Source organism: Pteropus medius, unplaced genomic scaffold (genome assembly GCF_902729225.1).
Source record: "Pteropus medius unplaced genomic scaffold, Ma_sr-lr_union100, whole genome shotgun sequence".
NCBI classification, from domain to species: domain Eukaryota; kingdom Metazoa; phylum Chordata; class Mammalia; order Chiroptera; family Pteropodidae; genus Pteropus; species Pteropus medius.
Window position 1 is genome coordinate 5,703,437 of NW_024349799.1, and position 18,367 is coordinate 5,721,803.

General features: G+C 34.6%; 1 protein-coding gene across 3 annotated transcripts in view; it reads left to right on the forward strand.

The window, feature by feature from the left end:
* Nucleotides 1-470: 470 nt before the first annotated feature.
* Nucleotides 471-18,367, forward strand: part of MED13 (mediator complex subunit 13) — a 98,097-nt gene continuing 80,200 nt past the window's right edge. Inside the window, exons 1-3 of one of the 3 annotated variants that reach the window (XM_039885825.1) lie at nt 471-667; nt 2,453-2,687; nt 10,284-10,452. In XM_039885825.1, the coding sequence (XP_039741759.1) occupies nt 602-667; nt 2,453-2,687; nt 10,284-10,452 (470 nt within the window). In that variant the 5' untranslated portion in view covers nt 471-601. Of the gene's footprint in view, nt 668-2,452; nt 2,688-10,283; nt 10,453-18,367 lie in introns of those variants that run through there. The other 2 variants (XM_039885824.1, XM_039885826.1) reach the window with 2 other exon arrangements.

Genomic DNA, 18,367 nt, shown 5'->3' on the forward strand with positions numbered 1-18,367 from the left:
GGCTTGGCCCAGGGGCTACACGAAGACACAGCCAGGGAATGGTCTAAGCCCGCAGACACCGCCACCACCTCCGCCACTGAGGAGACTCTGGGCTTAAGGACATCGCCGCTGCCGGGCCGGGGGCCTGGGCTTCTCTCTGGTTCTCGCCCTTCCCGCCCCTCTGCGGGCGTCTTGCCGCCCGGGGGAACTCTTCAGGGCTTGGTCTCTGCCCTCTCGGACTCGGTTTTAATTATTTATTGTGTAATTTATTATTTTTCTTGTGGAAGGGGCACACATCCTCTCTGTCCCCCAGAGACGGACGAGCGTCCGCGGGCTCCGCGGCGGCCGCAGTCCGGCCAGCGGGGTGAGCGCGGCACGGCCCTCCCGCCTCCGGCCCGCGGCCCCGGGCGGCTGGGTGCCGGGCGGCGGGGGCTGCTCGCGGCGGCGGCGGCGGCGGGGGGGTGGGTGGGGAGGGCGGGCGGCCCGGCGGCCTCCTCTTCCACGGTCCCCACAACCAGCACCCCCCCGCCCTCCCCGGTGTCTGTGTTTCTCTCTCTGGTCGGAGGCGGCGGTAATGGCGGATGGTGGGTTGTGGCGCCGGCGGCGGCTGCTGTGAGGGACGATGAGTTCCTCCTTCGTGCCGAACGGGGCCAGCCTGGAAGATTGTCACTGTAACCTCTTCTGCCTGGTGAGTGCCGGGGCCGCGGGCGGGGACCGCGACAAGCCGGGCGGTGGGGGGAGGGGGCCGTGAGGTGCGCCTTTGGGCCGTGGGGGAGGGAGTCCGAGTCTGATTCAGATGCCCGAGTACCCGGGCTAGGCCCAGCCGGGGCCGGCACCGCGGCGGAGCTCCGCACCATCCCGGTCAGACGCGTTCGCTCACCCACTGTCCTGGGCTCGGTTGGCTTTTTTTCTTCTTGTTTCTGACTTTTTCCTCCCCCCTTACCATAGTCTTGTCTTCAACTTGGGCTCCTTATTTGGCAGGACACTAACATTTCTTTCTGTGTTTCTTAACTGTTGCTTTTCTCCTTATTGACCACGTATCCCTTCTTCACACTTTCCATTATTGCCTATTCTCCCACTGTCTCCCACTCTGGTGATTTGTTTCCCCCAATAAACAGGACTCCGGAACTTATGCACTAAAAATCGCTTTTCGTTTTGCCTTTTTTGTATGAGTCAAACTAACAGAAGGTTGCTTTCTTCTTCGGTGACTTCAGACGTCTGTAACCATTTCATACGTTTTCTCTTTAAACTTTGAAAACAGTTTGCCATTTTGACAATTTCTAGCCATCTTGCTTTTATTAGAACATTATGTTTGTGTGTGAGTGGAACGGACTAATGGAGGAGGTGCTATGGTTTGCGGTATATATTTCTGTATTCGTCTGTTTGCTTGCGTGTTTAGAAATGTTTTGAGCAGCCTGCTCCACGTTTCATTGAAAAGTCTAGGGAAGCTGGATGTAGGGATGACAATTGTGGAGAGGTTGGCCCAGGTCTGGGACCATCCAGCCGTTTTAAGACTTTAAAAAGTACCAACTGTTGCAAAAATTTAGTCCTCCATTGGACAGCAGCTTAGCTTCATCAATGATTGAAAGTTTCGGTGACTCTTTTTTCATTTTCCCCCTACTTTGAGAAATATTAAGAGAGTATGTGATAGGTAAGTGAATTGAGTGGGCGGAGCACAACTAGTTGGCAAGTGTAAACTGCCAGTCATGTATCAGCAGTTTCAGTTTTGGCACCTATACTTTGCACTTTTAAGTTATATTGAAGAATTACTGAATTCTCTCAGTTGAATTTTTTCAGGATGATAAATTAATATCTTTAATGCCCTTCCCTCTATAAAATATTTTCTTGTACAGTGCCCATTAATCACTATCTCCTAAGATGTATTAAGACATCAGGCAGGTTTTTACATTTCTATCTTCTCCAACTTAGTCTAATTTTGGTTCTTTTAGAATCAGGTTCTTTGAAGATAAGACTAGCGCAAATCTGACAGTTCTTTGTGAGGAGGTATTTGGCTTTTCTTAAAAGGGATATGTGAAGAATTAATAAAAAATTATTTTGTTATAGTTCAGACTTCTATAAACAAGGAATGATAAGTCTTTAACAATTAATTTACTGTTACAAGTTTGACACCAAGGAACAAATGTGACTAGTTAGAGCAGAACTTGGGAGAGGAAATATTTACTCAGTGTGCAGTATTAAAGTACATGTTTATATTTAACATTATTACGTTTATTTCTCCTTGGGACACCTGTTTATTGACTTGCTGTTCAGTGACATGTCAATGTTAATTTTTAACTTTTTAAAATTTTTTGGTTCTTGAATTATTAGAATTAAGTATTTTTAGGTCAATTTGCTTTCAATACCGTAACATATATTGAAAATTTGTAATGTCCTAATGAAATAAGGGACTTTAATAGTGAGTACTTTTGACTTCCAATGTATAATAAAAAAAATCATGCTTTCTTTTCTTCAGGCTGACTTGACGGGAATTAAATGGAAAAGATATGTATGGCAAGGCCCAACTTCTGCCCCTATTCTGTTTCCGGTGACAGAGGAAGACCCCATTTTGAGCAGTTTTAGTCGCTGTCTTAAGGCAGATGTACTTGGTGTTTGGCGGCGAGATCAAAGGCCTGGAAGAAGAGAATTATGGATATTTTGGTGGGGTGAAGATCCCAATTTTGCTGACCTTATTCACCATGACTTATCAGGTGAAAGCAACTTAAGTTTCTAGCTAATGATATAGCAATGTTTTATACTTTTTCCGGAAATCATCTGTATTAAGAATTTTTTTTTTTTTGGTGGAACACTATTAAGTACAAAGCTAGATAAAAACTTAGCTTCATATTTTATTTCACTATTATTTTACTTAAATTATCCATGTTGTGGCAGGCTTTTTAAACTTTAAATAACTTGATTCTTTCACTACCCAGGTTCTTCATGAATTTTTCATAGACTTAAGGAAGGCATGTTACAGTAGTCTTAGAAAAATGAAATTAGGCAGCATAAAGTTCCTAACAAAGTCACGTAATACTTTTGAAGCCAATTGTATTTAATGTTGAGTCAGTTTTGCCACTACTCTTCTGTGAATATGCAGACAATTGTAGCAGTATCTGGAAATGTGTTGTAACTGTCTCACGTTTTTTCAAGGCATATAGTTATTTTATTATTTGTGGTGGTTATTTTATTAAATTTACATGAAGAAATATGTTAATTTTGTTATTTTTGCAGTGATTTTTTTTTTTATTTTAGATACTATTCCATCAAAGACTACCAATACGAGAAGACTGCCAACTTATTTACCTTTTTATAGGACATTGGGGTCATACTCTAAAAAGTTACACAGAAATTTTATGAGTAAATCAGTAAGATTTCGTCCATCTTATTTTCTTGATTTAGGACCAAATGCCACTTCAAAGAGAAACTATAACTTTTCATGGTATTACTGAAACTTGTGTTTGCTTTAGACTGTAAGGGTCAATGTTAGCTGAGTTTTTGATGATAGGGATATAAATGATTAGTTGTTTGCTGCAAGGTACCAAAGATTTCAGCAAGAAGTTTGATAATGATTCTTGACAGGTAAATTTAGCATTTTTAGATAACTTTAAAAAGCATTTCAAATTGAGTACTATGAAGTTTCCGTTACTGTCTATTTAACCTATAGAACATATTTTAGTTTTGGATGTAATGTAATCCAGGCGACTCTTAAACAAGCACTTAGATCAACTTTTGTGCAGGAATGTATGCTACATTTGTTGGGGTAGTTGCTTTTCACTTAACAAACAAACCCTGTCAGTGTTAATCCTTATTTTTGAGAGTGGTTACAATTCTTTTATGATAATGCTTTCCAGCTTGCCTAATAGGATCCCTGCTAGAGATTTTAGGTGTATAATGTATTTCTAAATATGTAAAATGATCTCTTTGTAAATATGTATGTGTACTTATATGATATATGCATATATCTTAAAATATAAAATTCCTTTAGGATATCAAGCAAGATGATGCTTTCTAATTGTCATGCCAAAAACTAAGTCTGCCAGCTTCCTTTTTCTTTCTTTGACTTGACTATGCCTGTTATTTTAATCTTTATTTTAGGTGGTCACAAAAAATCGTCATACTCAAATGTTTGAAGACTTTTTTAATGTTGATAAACTATAAGTTATAAAGTATAATTATCGGTAAACAGTAATGCTGTCTTTGGTGTTTTGGTCTTATTAATGTTGACAGAGCATCTGAAACAGACCATTTGCCCCTCCCCCAAGAGTCCATGAAATACATTTTGTCGAATCAAAGATAATTTTAACAGATAATGTAGTATTTAGTTTTTACCACAGTGGGACTAATGATTCGAAAGTGAAAAGCCTATTAAAGTTAAATGTGAATTGTATTGATACATATTAAAAAACTATGTAGATATTTTTTCTTCTGAGTTTCACATTATAAGTTAAATGTTTTCGTCTGAAATTGGGTTGAGTTTAAAACATTCTTCTCTCTAGTTTTTTAGCATAATTTAAAAAATGGTAATACATGTACTTTAAAATATTGTTCTTGAACGTGAAAGTAATTTTAGAAGATTAGGTTTTGATTGTTAGATTTTGCTGAATGGCAAAATAACTTTTGCCATTGAATGGCAAATAACTTTTTAAAATTTATCAGAGTGAAAGCAGTTGAAATAGTAAACCAAAATTTATTATATGGAATAATATGTAATCATATTTACTGTCCCAAAGCCTGTCCCGTACTGTTTTAAACTGTAGTCAGTGGTATTTATATAATGTTCTAGTTTTTTTTTAAACCTGTCATTTACTTTAGAATGTTGTCACTTAAATCAGACATATCTTAAAGAATAATAAGGTCTTTTCAGATGGAGTATATTTGTCTCGCTCTTTTCTTTGCTCCAGGGACACCGTCTGCCTCCCTTTTGGGGTAATTAGTCTGCTTCTGTCTCTCTAGCTAACCCCTTTTTCATTTCTTCCCATCTGTGGCACTCTATTCCCTTCTTTTAAGCTCCCCTGAGAAGAGAGCAGCTGGACAGTAGGGGTGGCATCAGCTGCAGGAGGCAATCCTGAGTTCCAAGTGGAGGTGTAGTACTGAGGAAAGGGGAACCGGAAGGACCCAGGTGGTAACTAAAAAGCTGGTTAATTTAGTTTGAGCCCGCTCTTTATAGGCAGTGTCCTTCTGTTTGGTTCAGCACCTACCACATCTTGTTACTGAATTGTTTATAATTATAGTGATACTATTGCCCTTGTTGGGGGAAAAAGGGAAGGCATTTCTTTTTGCAAAAATTAGAATTCTCAAATTTTCTTATTAACTGAAGTATTCAGTAATAAAAGTACAGAATTGCCTTTGTGTAACCTTATTTAAGCCTTTGTGTCATCAGTAGTGTATTTTTTAAAATAAACTTTTCATTTTAAACCAGTTTTAGAGTCACATAAAAGCCGCAAAGATAGTATAGAGAGTTTCTCTTTAATATTCACCTGGTTTCTTTTAACATATTAGAACGGTATATTTTTTACAACTAAGGAACCAATATATTTTTTAAAAATTTATTATTATTATTATTTTTGGCGACATTGGTTAACGAAATCCAATAAGTTTCAGGTGTGCAATTTAACAGTAAGGCACATATATATTGCATTTTGTGTTCCCGTACCATAGTTAGATTTCTTTGTCACCACATATTTTGACCCCTTTTATCCCATTTATCTCTCCCCCCCCGAACCAATATTGATATATAATATTAACTGAAGTCCAGACTTCATTTAGAATTCTTTTATTTTTAGCTACTCTCCTTTTTCTATTCTGTGATCTCATCTAGGATTCCATATTCCATTGTCATGTCGTCTTAGGCTGTTCTAGATTATGATAGTTCTCAGACTTTTTTTGTTTTTGATGATCTTGATAGTTCTGAATAGTCTGGTCAGGTTCTATAGTGCATTTAAAATTTCTGCCTGTCTTTCTTACATCATGTAGCACACTTTTGGGTCATCTTCCTTTTAAGTTTAGCTGATTACCTTTTAAATCTTATTTTTTAAATTTAAATTTTGTAGCAGCCATTGTTTAGTATTTATATATAGAAGTATAAAAATCGATGGTGGGAAATTTTTAGCTTGATCCCTCTAACCAGAAGTCTCTGTAGTGAGCAGGACTGATTGGTTCTTTTAAGTGTAGTATACTGTTTGTTTGGTTCAAAGCAAGATTCTTTCATTGTCATTAGTGTGTCCTTGAAGAAAGAAAAGTTTTCTGGGCATTTTTATTCTGTGCCTTAATCTTTTTGGAATTTTATTGCTGTCATCATTGACTTTTGGTCTTTAAAACAAAAATAAAAACAATCTACTCTCCTGATGTTCGCATCTTAAAAAAAAATCCTGGTAAGCTAGAATGTGATGAGACTCTGAGAAAACTGATACCTTAAGAACTAAAAAAACAGACTCAGTCAGAGCTAAAAATATTTATTTTTCCTGGCTCCTGTGGTCTATATATGGGATTTTAGTAACATATCCAAGTACTTTCATTATGCCAGAGTTTCATCATAATACTGTCAAACTAAATGGGCCATGGTTAGTCTTAGAATTTAATTTTGGATGCTTTTATTGAAGGATATTAATTATACAGGATTTTAACCTTAAGTGGCAACTTTAACAAGATTGACAAATAGATAAACAGCAGCTAAGGACAAGAATCTATTGTCAGCCAAACTAAAAAATTGTTTGATGCCTCAGGTAGCCTGAAGAGAGTTAATTCATTTCTATCTTTCATACTGTAATTTACTTATGACCCAACTTTTTATATTGACTAATCTTCTAGGGACAATTTTGTTGGCCATATTTCTTGTGAACTCACTCTTTTGAGCAAGAGAGTGTGTCTTTTATATCTTCAAATCAAAGATAATCATCAACATGTTAGGCTGTTTTTAAAACAAAGTTAGTTTTTCAGGTGTGCCATCAGCAATGCTGCCAGCTTAACGCTCTCAGTAATTGTTGAATGAATGGCCTGTGAACGGGCAATTACTGTTCAAGACAAACATCGAACTAGACATTTAAACATTCTTTTAGGAAATATATAGTATTTCTACCACAATTTTTGATCCATTCATTATTCATTAGTGTATGTTGCACTTTAATAGCTTGGCAGAATTATTTAGGAAAAGATTCCTTTTCTTCCAACTTGTCATGGTAGAGATATTTAAAGATCTCAATTTTGATAAAAATGTTGAGTACAAGTACTATGTATATCAGCCTTTTTCCCCCCTACTCATAGAGAATTATTTTGATGACCTGCCACATGCTTTTGCATCACTGTGATCTATATCCTCAGGAAAAAACATTTTATGGTAATCAAATTTAGCATTTGAACTTTTGCATTGTTCAAATAAGTACTTTGTAAAAATTTTTCAAGTAGCGGTGATTAAGAGTTTTAATGATAATAGTAATGGGAAAGAACTAAAAACACAGAATTGGAACTATTTTCTCTGGAGATACAGATGCTGAAGGAGAAAGACATTTATTTAAATGCATTAAGCAGACTTTTTCCATTAGGCTATGGTTGATTAAATTCAGAAGAGCCAGGTAAAGAGTTGCCATGTGTTTCTCTCTTTGTCCCTTCCCTAATATAATGCTGGCATCGAGATTCAAGGACTTGTTATTAGAGTAAGAGGTACATATCACTGTCTTTGATTTTATCATTTCACTTTCCATATCTCTGAATACAATATATAGAGAAGTCCTTTTATTTTGATTATCATAACATCAGGATATTAGAAGCTTGGCTTAGTAAGCTTCTTATTTCTAAGCAACCCCCCCAAAACAAACAAACAGAAACCTTCAGGCTTTTCATTGAGCGTTATTAGGACTTAATTCTCATTATTTCCTCAGCAATGAAAAATGGAATTATATTACTTTAGTGTAATGGTTGCTTAGTGTCTTGCATGTAAGTGAAGGTGTACTTCAGAGATTTGTTGGCTTTAGAAAACCGGAATAGGTGGTCTGTTTTTCTTTGTTTTGTGTGTAACTCCTATTTGGTTTAATGAGAATTGTGGTCATTTGAGGATATAATGTAAAATGAAGATTAAGTGCACTTGAGTTTTTCACTAGGTAAAAGCATTAAGTTCATTTGAGTTTCTCCAGATAAAATGTGAAGCAGTTGAGGGAGAAATGCTTGAAAATTAACACTGATTAATTTTCTAAACTATAGTATTCTTAAATAATTTAACTACAGGTTTAACTGAAGTAGATTTTTAAAATCATAAAATTTGCAGAATTTTATGTGAAGATTTATATAAATTATTAAATTACAGCCTTTACTATGCCAATGATTATTTACTTTTTGGAACGAAGGCAAATTCAGTCTCAAGTTTTAAGTGAATAATTTTCTGGTATTTCAAGTTTATAGTGACTGCACAACTTTTGATATGTAACGATAACTATGTGTCTTGGATCTTTGATGCTTTGAAACTTAGAAAATGATTTTGGTAAAGGCTACTTGTGTAGGACAAATGTTAAAGCTTTAGAAAGTAAGGATTTTTGAGGTAAAAGGCAATAAAGGTAAAGTATACTAAATAGATTATAATGAAGTGACGAATTGGGATTTATTTCAGCATAATTCTCTTGGATTTGAGACCATGTATATTTTTTGTTATAAGTCACATACTTTGAGGTAAAACTTAAAATAGCTATTTAATTTTGAAAGGATAGAACCTGATTAAGCTGAAAGTATATTGAGAAAGATTCATTTTTTTCTCTTGGTAACTCACAAATACATTTCTTATTTAGACCTTTAAATAATTAAAGCAATGTCACTATGTGCCACATCCCTTTTCTCCTAATCTGCTTTCTTTAATAAAGTGAAACTCAAAGTTAAGGCTTTAAATAGAAGTAGATAAGGATGTCTATAATAAAATATGAAGAACTTTATAAATTTAATATTAGTGCTAAATATTAATGATTTAAAAATTATTCTAACTCTCAAGTATTGTCATTTTCTAAAGCTTACCTCATTTTTTTAAAGGCTACCTTTTAGAAGAAACAAGTAGTTGATTTGAAAGACTTGACTGTAATTTAGGAAAACACTTTAAAGAACAACATAAAATCAACATTAACCTTTGTAGTATCACAAATTTCTATTGCAGTTTAAAGTTCACTGTCATTAGGCTTTTTAGTTAATGTTTACCCATTTGTTATGCAGGTTATAAATATAAACCATATGTCACTCTTAATACATGTCTCTGCTTGTAAGTAAAAGCATTATAGTTTATTATTTTCTGGGGGTATAGTGTAGACATTTTTAGTGTTGAATGAAGAAAGGTTTTGTCATTATTTAAATTGAAAGATGATGACCCATATTTATAAAGTTTATAAAGGTATATAGGCTATAAGAGAATACTAAATTATATTTTAAATAATTTAAAACATGACAGAAGTTAAAATGCTGTAGTAGTACCTGTCATTTGTAGCAAGATTGATTGGATGCTTTGTTATTTATAGATATGAAATGGATAGAGGGTGAAAAATAATTTTTTCTGAACTACATCCAGACTTACCTCAAAATGACTTTGTTAATGTTTTTTTTGGTAAGTTAACTTAGAGTGGTTAATAGATTTGCTGGCAAAATTGAGGCTGTATAGTTATTGAGGATAGCTAGCTATAACAATATCAGAAGTACCATTTAAAATTTGTCTTTAAATTTTTAAATTTCTCCCCCAAGTAGAGGATCCTATACTGAATAATAATTATGGGAATCAGTTGAGATGGCCGATAATGCACTGCTTGTTAGGCTGCGAGCCAAAAGCTTCCTTTTTATTCACTTATTTTTATAGTTGAGTCGTGGATTAGAATGCTGATGGACAGAAAATGTTTTGAACTTAATTATTAACTGGCTAGTATTTTTGGCAAGCTGAATGACTAGAGGAATTAGGACAAAGTAACTAAGCAGTGAGCCAGCTTAGAAAATGGCATTTTAAGTATAGAGTGTGTTTACTATTTCCTAGGTTATACAAATGTCCTTTTCATTGATCCAGAAACCAGATCAGCATGTTTGCAGTATAACGTTACCTTTTTATCTGGTGGGAAAATAATTTTAAAGTAATTTAATAGAATACATGGAGCTTAGGCCTTTAATTCCTTGTAGAGTAATTTTAAAACCTGATATTTTAATGTCTAGAGATACATGGAAGTGATTGTAGCTCAGTACGCTGAGGTGAAGGTGAAGGGAGGCTCATAAATTTAGTTTAAACTGTAACACTTTTTACTTGGCTCTGAGTAGATCTAGTGCCACTATTTTACTTTTTGTTTCTTTCATTTCTGTTGTAGAAGAGGAAGATGGAGTGTGGGAGAATGGACTTTCTTATGAATGCCGTACTCTGCTTTTCAAAGCAGTTCACAATCTGTTGGAACGGTGTTTAATGAACCGGAACTTTGTACGTATTGGCAAGTGGTTCGTAAAGCCTTATGAAAAAGATGAAAAACCTATAAATAAAAGGTAAGCTATCTTATTTAAACTCTTACCTGCTATTTCGTTAGGTTTGATAATTTTTATGGCTTTGCAGAAAATGTCTAAAACAAGCTAATATCTTACATATTTAGGAGGTTAACTTTGGCAGAGTACTATAACTATTCAGTTTTCTTTGGCTATTTCATCTTTTCTTTTATACACTTTAAGTGTTTTCTTGCAGTGGGAATAGGCTGTATTTCAATACAGTGGCCTAAGTTTTGTTTTGGGATGATAAAAAAAATGTGGGATGAAAGCAGAGGCTTATGCATTGAAGTATACTTTTTTAGTACTAGTAGAAACATATTCACAGTACTCTGTTAAAATTAAGTAATATTAATACTTGTTAGATAGTGATCTGTAGTTATGTTTTGGATTGAGTTAACTTTTTACATTCTCAAACCTCTCATTTTGCTTTAAAGTAATTTCAGTTTTTTTTTTTTAAGACACGTTTACTCTTGCATTGTTTGTAATTTTCTTGAACTTTGAAGTAAATTTATGACACTAATACGTAGAGTAGTTGCAGATGGAGGCACAGAAGACTTTAAGATACCTTCTTTTCCCCTGCAGTTAAAAGCTTTAGGTTACTACAGTTCTCTGATTTAAATAATATAAAGCACAACCTGTTACAAGATGCAGTCCTAAGCTTTTGTCGAATTAGGCTTCAGGCTAGATGAAACAGTGGCAAGTAAGATGGGATGTGGAAGAAGAGAAAATGAAAGAAATTTATTAGTTTTCCCTGAAAGATGTGAAGGTATGGAGGTAAACATTTGGTTGTTATAATCGTTGTTGGGGTGTCATCTTTTGGTGTCATATGCGCACATTTTTTTCGTGTGCATGTGGAGTTTTTTCCAACTTCTCTTTTTAGATTAGTAGAATGGATGAGTAGATAAGCCTGGGTCGATAAAGGTTCTTTCATTTTTTTCCTCTTTGAAAATTATTTTGTCAACAAAATAATTGTACAAGTTAGGAATGCATTCCGTTGCAAACAACAGAAAATCTAACTACTTGGCTTACTTGGCTTATGTAGGAATTGATTTTTCTCAATAGCAAGAAGTCTGGAGGTAAGTAGTCTAATACTGGTGAATCTGTTCAATAATGTCATTAAGGACTCAGGTTCACTGGAGTTTTCTGCTTCGTCATCTTTAACCTTTGGCTTTCATTCTCTTGGTGCCACTGGGTGTTGCACCTTTAAACTTCACTCACAATGGATTCTAGGCAGAAAGAGGAAAGAAGGGAAGGAGTGAGAAGAACAGGTGACCCCTGGATCAGAAAACGGATTCTTAAAACCCTAGTTGACATCCTTGGTTGTACTAAGAGAAACATTTATTTATGTGGGAACATTTCCACTCTGAATACAGTAAGGCTTTTGGTTGGTAAGAAGAAATAGAAAATAGATATTAAGCAGGCAGTTAGAAGGGGAAATAGATACTAAGTAGGCAGTATATACATTGATATACATTTATATAGTTTTAAGAAGTCAAATGGACTACCAAGATTTAAAACGAAAAGCTGTAGTCCTGTGTTCCAACTACTAGATGTGCTTCTCAGAGGCAATCCAATTTAATTCTTTGAACTTTCTTTTAAATTTATCTATTTAAAATTTTAGATGTAAATAACATGCTTATTCTTGAGTTTTCAGTTAACCAGGATTAATCTGTTGACTTTCTGTTGATAGTTTAGGTATTTTATTCCCTCCCACACATACCCATTTCTTGGGCAATGACATACTTGTATATGCTCTTCTCTCTTCTCTCTCTCCTCATCTTGTCAATATAGTTAAAAGATTTGGTAAAAAAAAAAATTATACCTATTTACGTTATTATGGTTATATAAATACTTTTTATAGCTAAGCCATATAATGTTAGGATTATATTCCATTTCTTCTACATCTTGTTTTCCCGAGTATTAATGATTATCTCTTTTTTCATTTACCTGTGTTAAGGATAGGTAAACTACCACCCCACAGTGCAAATGTAGCCTGCCACCCGTTTTGTAAATAAAATTTTATTATAACAGCCATGCCCATTCATTAGTGGTTTATTTTATACCTGCTTTCACACTAGAGCAGAGTCGTGTAGTTGTGACAGAGATCGATGACTCACAAAGCCTAAAGTATTTAGCCTAAAATATTTATTCTCTGTCTCTTTACAGATAAGGTTTGCTGATCCCTGATCTATGTACCTATTGAAAATTCATCCCTACACCATCTACCAGTAGTATAAATCTTCCCTCCATACCTTTAGGGAGTATATATAATCTGTGTTTCTTTTTTTCTCTCCTCTTAACATCCCTATTTGAGTCCTTCATTCTTCTATCCTAATTTGAACTGGTTGTTCTGTAGGTGTGTTTCACAGCAGTCATCTTGAGAATTCCTTTTGCGTTTCTGTGTTGGATCTTTTTATTTCCTAGATCTCATATTTCCTTTTCTTTTGCCTTACTGCTTTGGTAGTGCCGATTCACCAGTAGTTTCCTGAGAAGAGAGTACGTGAGAAATAATATTTTTGAGATCCTGAATGTCTGAATTACTTCCTTTTCTACTCTTAAAGAGTTCTGACTGGAAGTTCTGTGTGATGAGTAGCCCTGAAGTTGCAGGCTTTAGTAGAGTGATTGGTCAGAGACCTGGCTATTTTTATTGGTTGCCTGTTGCCCAACTGTCTATGTGTCTGTCTTACCCTCGTTTCCACCCTTTTAAGTTAGTTTTCCCAGAGGTATCCTTCAGTGCCCTGACTAGAGAGTGTAAACTTTGCTGCCATTGGGTAGGGAGCCTGTTAGGGAAAGGAGGCTGTACTTGTATACTTATATTGGAGAATGCTTTTATAGTATTTAGATTTTCACTTAATCCTTCTTTTAAATACATCACCTCAGTTATATCTAATATCTCTGAGTGCTTGAGTGCCTCTGTTTCCTCTAATTCAGGGAGTGAGAATCTCTTAAGTTTTCCACTGATCTGGAATAATGTAAAGAGCCTGTCTACAAGATGGGTAAGTAGATCCAGAAGTCTAACTTATTCATTTGAACAGTCATTCTTTCTGTTTTTAGTTAGCTGAACATCCACTTTCAGAGATAACGCTATTGTCTTCAGCTTCTGAGCCTTTCTGGGAATCTGTAGTTTGATTTAGTTTATGACTTCGCTTCTTCCCCTTAGCCTTTACCTAAGTCAGTTACTATTTTTGCCTTTGCTTGCTAGCTCCCCAAATTTTGTAGCCATCTCTTGTCTCCTGCTGTCATGTCGTCCATTCTCTTTGTCCTCCCCTTACCCTTTACTGTCTGTTTGGAGGGGATTTCACAAAAAAGTAAAGGTAAATGTATTCAATCAGTTCAATCAGCCATGTAAGATACTGAAAGTATCTTTATTAAACTCTCTTAATGTACTGTTAATAGAAAATACACTTTTTCATATTGGAGATTTCCATAAATCCAATAGATTCTACTTCTTTAACCATGTTATTGTGCATTAGTGTTCTTCCATTGGATACATACAGGATAAGATAAATCCTTTCTGAATATATATAGCATAAAGGTGGTAGGATCAGTTTTCAGGGTCTTTAGGTTCTAAACCCTTACTTTGGGTCCTGGAATTAAGAGTTAAGTATTAGCAAAGAACCTGGTCCACAGAGAGAAATTTTTGGTCTTGTCGGGTGAAGCAGGCAAAGAAGTTCACAGGAAGGTGAAGAGTACATCCCTAAGTGTCTGTATGGAATTAATTGTAACTAGAATATTAGGGCAAAATAAGGAAAATTTTTTTTCTTTTAAAGAAGTTTTAAAACTATACTGTTCAATGTAGTAGTCCCTTATGGCTTTTGAAAGTTCAGTTATGTAATAGAAAAAATAAAAATTCCATTCCTTAGGTGTACGATCCACATTTCAAATATATCTATAACTAGTATTGGATAGTATAGATATAGAATATTTCCATCTTTGCAGAAAGTTCTTTTGGATGGTATTGCTAACATCAGAGTCTTAACACTTAAAACAGTATTTTGGGAGCTTCACTAAAGAAGTTGGTTAAGGTCGATTTTGTTTTTAAGGGAGTACATGAAAGATTATACTTTAAATTTTACCCATAAAGCTGTATTTATCTTCTGCCACACCTGTGGCTTTTCCACAGTTCTTAATCGCCAACATTTTAATTAAATATAAGCACATAAGATTTAAGTCTTCTTTCGAGATATATTAGGCATTTTATAAAGCTTTATGATGTCCTTTGGTTGGGTTCCTCAGTACCTCTGAAAATCAACTTTTAGGGAAGCTAAGAGCTATCACTATTTTGTTTTTTCTAAGGACTTTTCCCCCCTCTTCTTCTATAAAATAGCACTGTCCAATAGAAATGTAATGTGAGCCACATAGGTAATTTAAAATCTTCTGGTAGGCACATTAAAGTTTTTTAAAAGGTGAAATTAATTTTAATGATTTAATCCAGTGTATCCGAAATATCATTTTAACATGTAAAGATGCAAAAGGTATTAAATGAGATGTTTTACTTTTTTTAACTAAGTCTCTGAAGTCTAATATATATATATATTCTATACTTAGAGTACATCCTAATTTGAACCGGCTTTTAGAGCTTTTAAGCCCAGCTGAACTTTGTAGTGTTTACTGATAAAAAAAAAAAAAAATCTTCTCTCTGGTCTGCAAACTCTCTTGGAATTGTATGCTAAATTGTGTGTTCTAGAATCTCAAAGGTAGGGGAAACCTTCACTTTATGTCAGGCTGTACCCATTATTTGCCAGTTGGGCATAAATACTGTCTCTTTTTTCCTCACTGCAGCCTGTCTGTGCTGATCTGTCGTTAATGTCCATCATCAAGATTATTATGCATTCTGTTTCTGAAATATTACGTGATGATATAATAGTACTAATAACCCAAATTTCTCTATGATGCTTGAGTCATTAGGATTAGCATAGTCAGTTTTCCACATTCTCATGCTTTCCAGAAGCATTTATGAGAAAAACTAAGTGCTAAGAAAGACTTCTTTTTCTTTTCTTTTTTTCCTCCCAGTTAAACTTTTCTTACTATCATTTCTTACTATGATTTTTACTACAGACTCATACATATCTGCCTTTTTGAACTATTGGTTTTAGATATGAATGGTAATAGAGAAATTTTTTTTCTGAAAGGGAGAAGGGAGTGAGAAACCTTTGCCTAAGCAGAACTGGCCAGGCAGTGTTTGAAATTAGTGCTTAATATGTATTAGCTTAATTCTCACAATAACCCTATTACTTCAATTTTACAGTCATTAAACCTGAAGCACAGAGAGGTTAAGTAACTTGTTCAGCCAAGGTCATAAAGCTTGAAAGTGTTGGAGCTGGATTATAGGGAGTAAAAATTATGAGACAGATCTGAGACCCTGTAGTTAACATCTTTTTAAAATGATAAGAAAGAGTAAAACAAAATACTTAAAAATTACTTATATTGGGGAAATACAAGATTATAAAGAGTGCTTGAAGTGCACTTTGTAAATTGTAATATGTTGTTGCTTTCTAAGTAGTCTTTAACGTATGTGGTCAGTAATATGTTTACTAAGTGAGCAGAAATATGTACAAAGTTCATGGATAAGGTATTTTATCTTCCGAATTTTAATATAAATCCCCTTTTCAAGGGGATATGTTAAGAATACCTAATATTGAAATTATACCTGTAAATTTAAGAAGTTTAAAAAATTACAATGAAGGCTATAGAAATATAGATTAATGCAGTGTTCCCAAATTTGTCTGGATGTGGAATCACTTTGAGAGATTAAGAAATATTGATGCTTGTGTTTTTAACCTGAGAGTATGGCCTGAGCTTTGGAATTTTTGAAAGATCTAATGAAAGACAGATTTGGAAGCTATTGAATTAATGGAATAATCTAGGAATCAAGATGACTAGGTGTTTGTTTTTTTTTTAATGGTAAAATAGGCACAACAAAATATACTGTTTTAACCACTTTTCAGTGGCATTAAGTTCATTTACATTGTTGTGCAGCCATCACCACTATCTGTCTACAGAACTTTTTCATCATCTCAAGCTGAAAATCAGCCCATTAAATAGTCCGTCCTTTTGCCTCTTCCCAGCTCCTGGTAACCACCATTCTACTTTCTGTCTCTAATGAATTTCACTGTTCTGGGTACTTTATACAAGTGAAATCATATGGTATTTGTCCTTTTATGTCTGGCTTATTTCACTTAGCATAATATCCTCAAGATTTGCATCCATGTTGTAGCATGCACTACAATTTCATTCCTTTTTAAGGCTGAATAATATTCTGTTGTATTTTTTTATACCACATTTATTCATCTGTCAGTGGACAGTTGGATTGTTTCCACTTTTGGGCTGTTTCCACTTTTGGGCTGCTATAAATACTGGTATACAGGTGTCTGTTCAAGTCTTTGCTTTCAGTTCTTTTGGGAATGTACCCAGAAGTAGAATTTCAGGATCATGTAGTAATTCTATGTTCTTTTTTTGAGGAATCGCCAAACTCTTTCACAGTAGCTGCACCATTTTACATTTCACCAGTAGTGCAGGAGCATTCTAGTTTCTCCACATGTTTTTCTTTTCTCTTCCCTTCCTTTTCCTTTCTTATTTTTTCTCTTTTTTACCTTATGGGTGTGAAGTGGTGTTTTATTGTAATAGTTTTGATTTGCATTACCTTAATGGATTAGTGATGTTGAGCATCTTTTCATGTGCTTAGTGGCCATTTGTATAACTTCTTTGGGTACATGTCTGTTAAAATCCTTTACCCCATTTATAATTGGTTGATAGGGTGACTGGGATTTTAACATTTCCTTTAACTAGTTTTGTGATCCTAAGCCATTTAACTTCTTTGTGCCTTGAATTCCTTACCAGCAAAATAGGGTATCATCTTTCTGTACCTACCTAATAAATGCTAAAAATAGGTTATACATACTCACCTGTTGTAGAATAACTAACTTTAATCTATACGCATATTTTCATTTTCTGTCTTAGAAATCTTTTTTTTCATTTTAGTACTTAAATGAGGAACATTTTTCTACAACAAGACTGTTAAGGTTTCATCTGTAAATTCTGCCCCATTCATAACTTTTCGTTTTGATTATTACAGTGTAACCTCCTAGAGTGCAATGGTATTCTCTACAGTACTTTATAGTAGCTAACAGTACTTTAGATTCTCGCTGTAGTTACACATATTTGTTTTGACTTCACTTTTTTAAGTGCTAAGTACCAAAAATGTTTTTAGGCGATATTATCAATGATGTCTCCTTGAAAGAAAAGCCATTGTGAATTTAGTATGGCAGTATTACCTAACATTCTTTTTTGTTCTGTAATATTTTCTAACTAGAATATTGCCTATAATATAAGAATTTCAGAAATTTTATCCCATATTTAGAATGTTTAGTGCTTTGTCCTGTATTGTGCACAAACTTGGTTTATTTTAAACCATTTTAGATCAAATTATACTGGGAACCTATGCTAGCAATGTAAGAGGTGATGTTTTTCTTTGATCATAGCTGGAATTGAGAGTTGCTGGTGAGTAGGGCAGTGCAGATAAACAGCTGAGAGATCGATTCTATTTGCATGTTAGAAATTTGGGTTTTTACAAAGACCCCTTGGAGATATGTTTATTTACTTCATAGAGCCACATTTTCTTTTCTGATTTAAAAGTTATTAAGATGGTCAGGTGCTCATCAAACATATAGAAAGCTATATTGGGCCTTCATTTAATGGACCATGATTTTTGTATATACTAGATTACATTTATTTTCCTGAATAACATTTAATAGAATTTATGTACATTTATTTCTTTTTAACATTTCTCAGATTATTATAATCTCCTTAGGAAAATTTTTAGTTACATTGTTTCCTTTTTATGTTATGGCAAAAATTCATTTTGAGTATCCTTTTTTATTCTCATTTAATATTTTATGTATGAAATAAAACAAAGTTG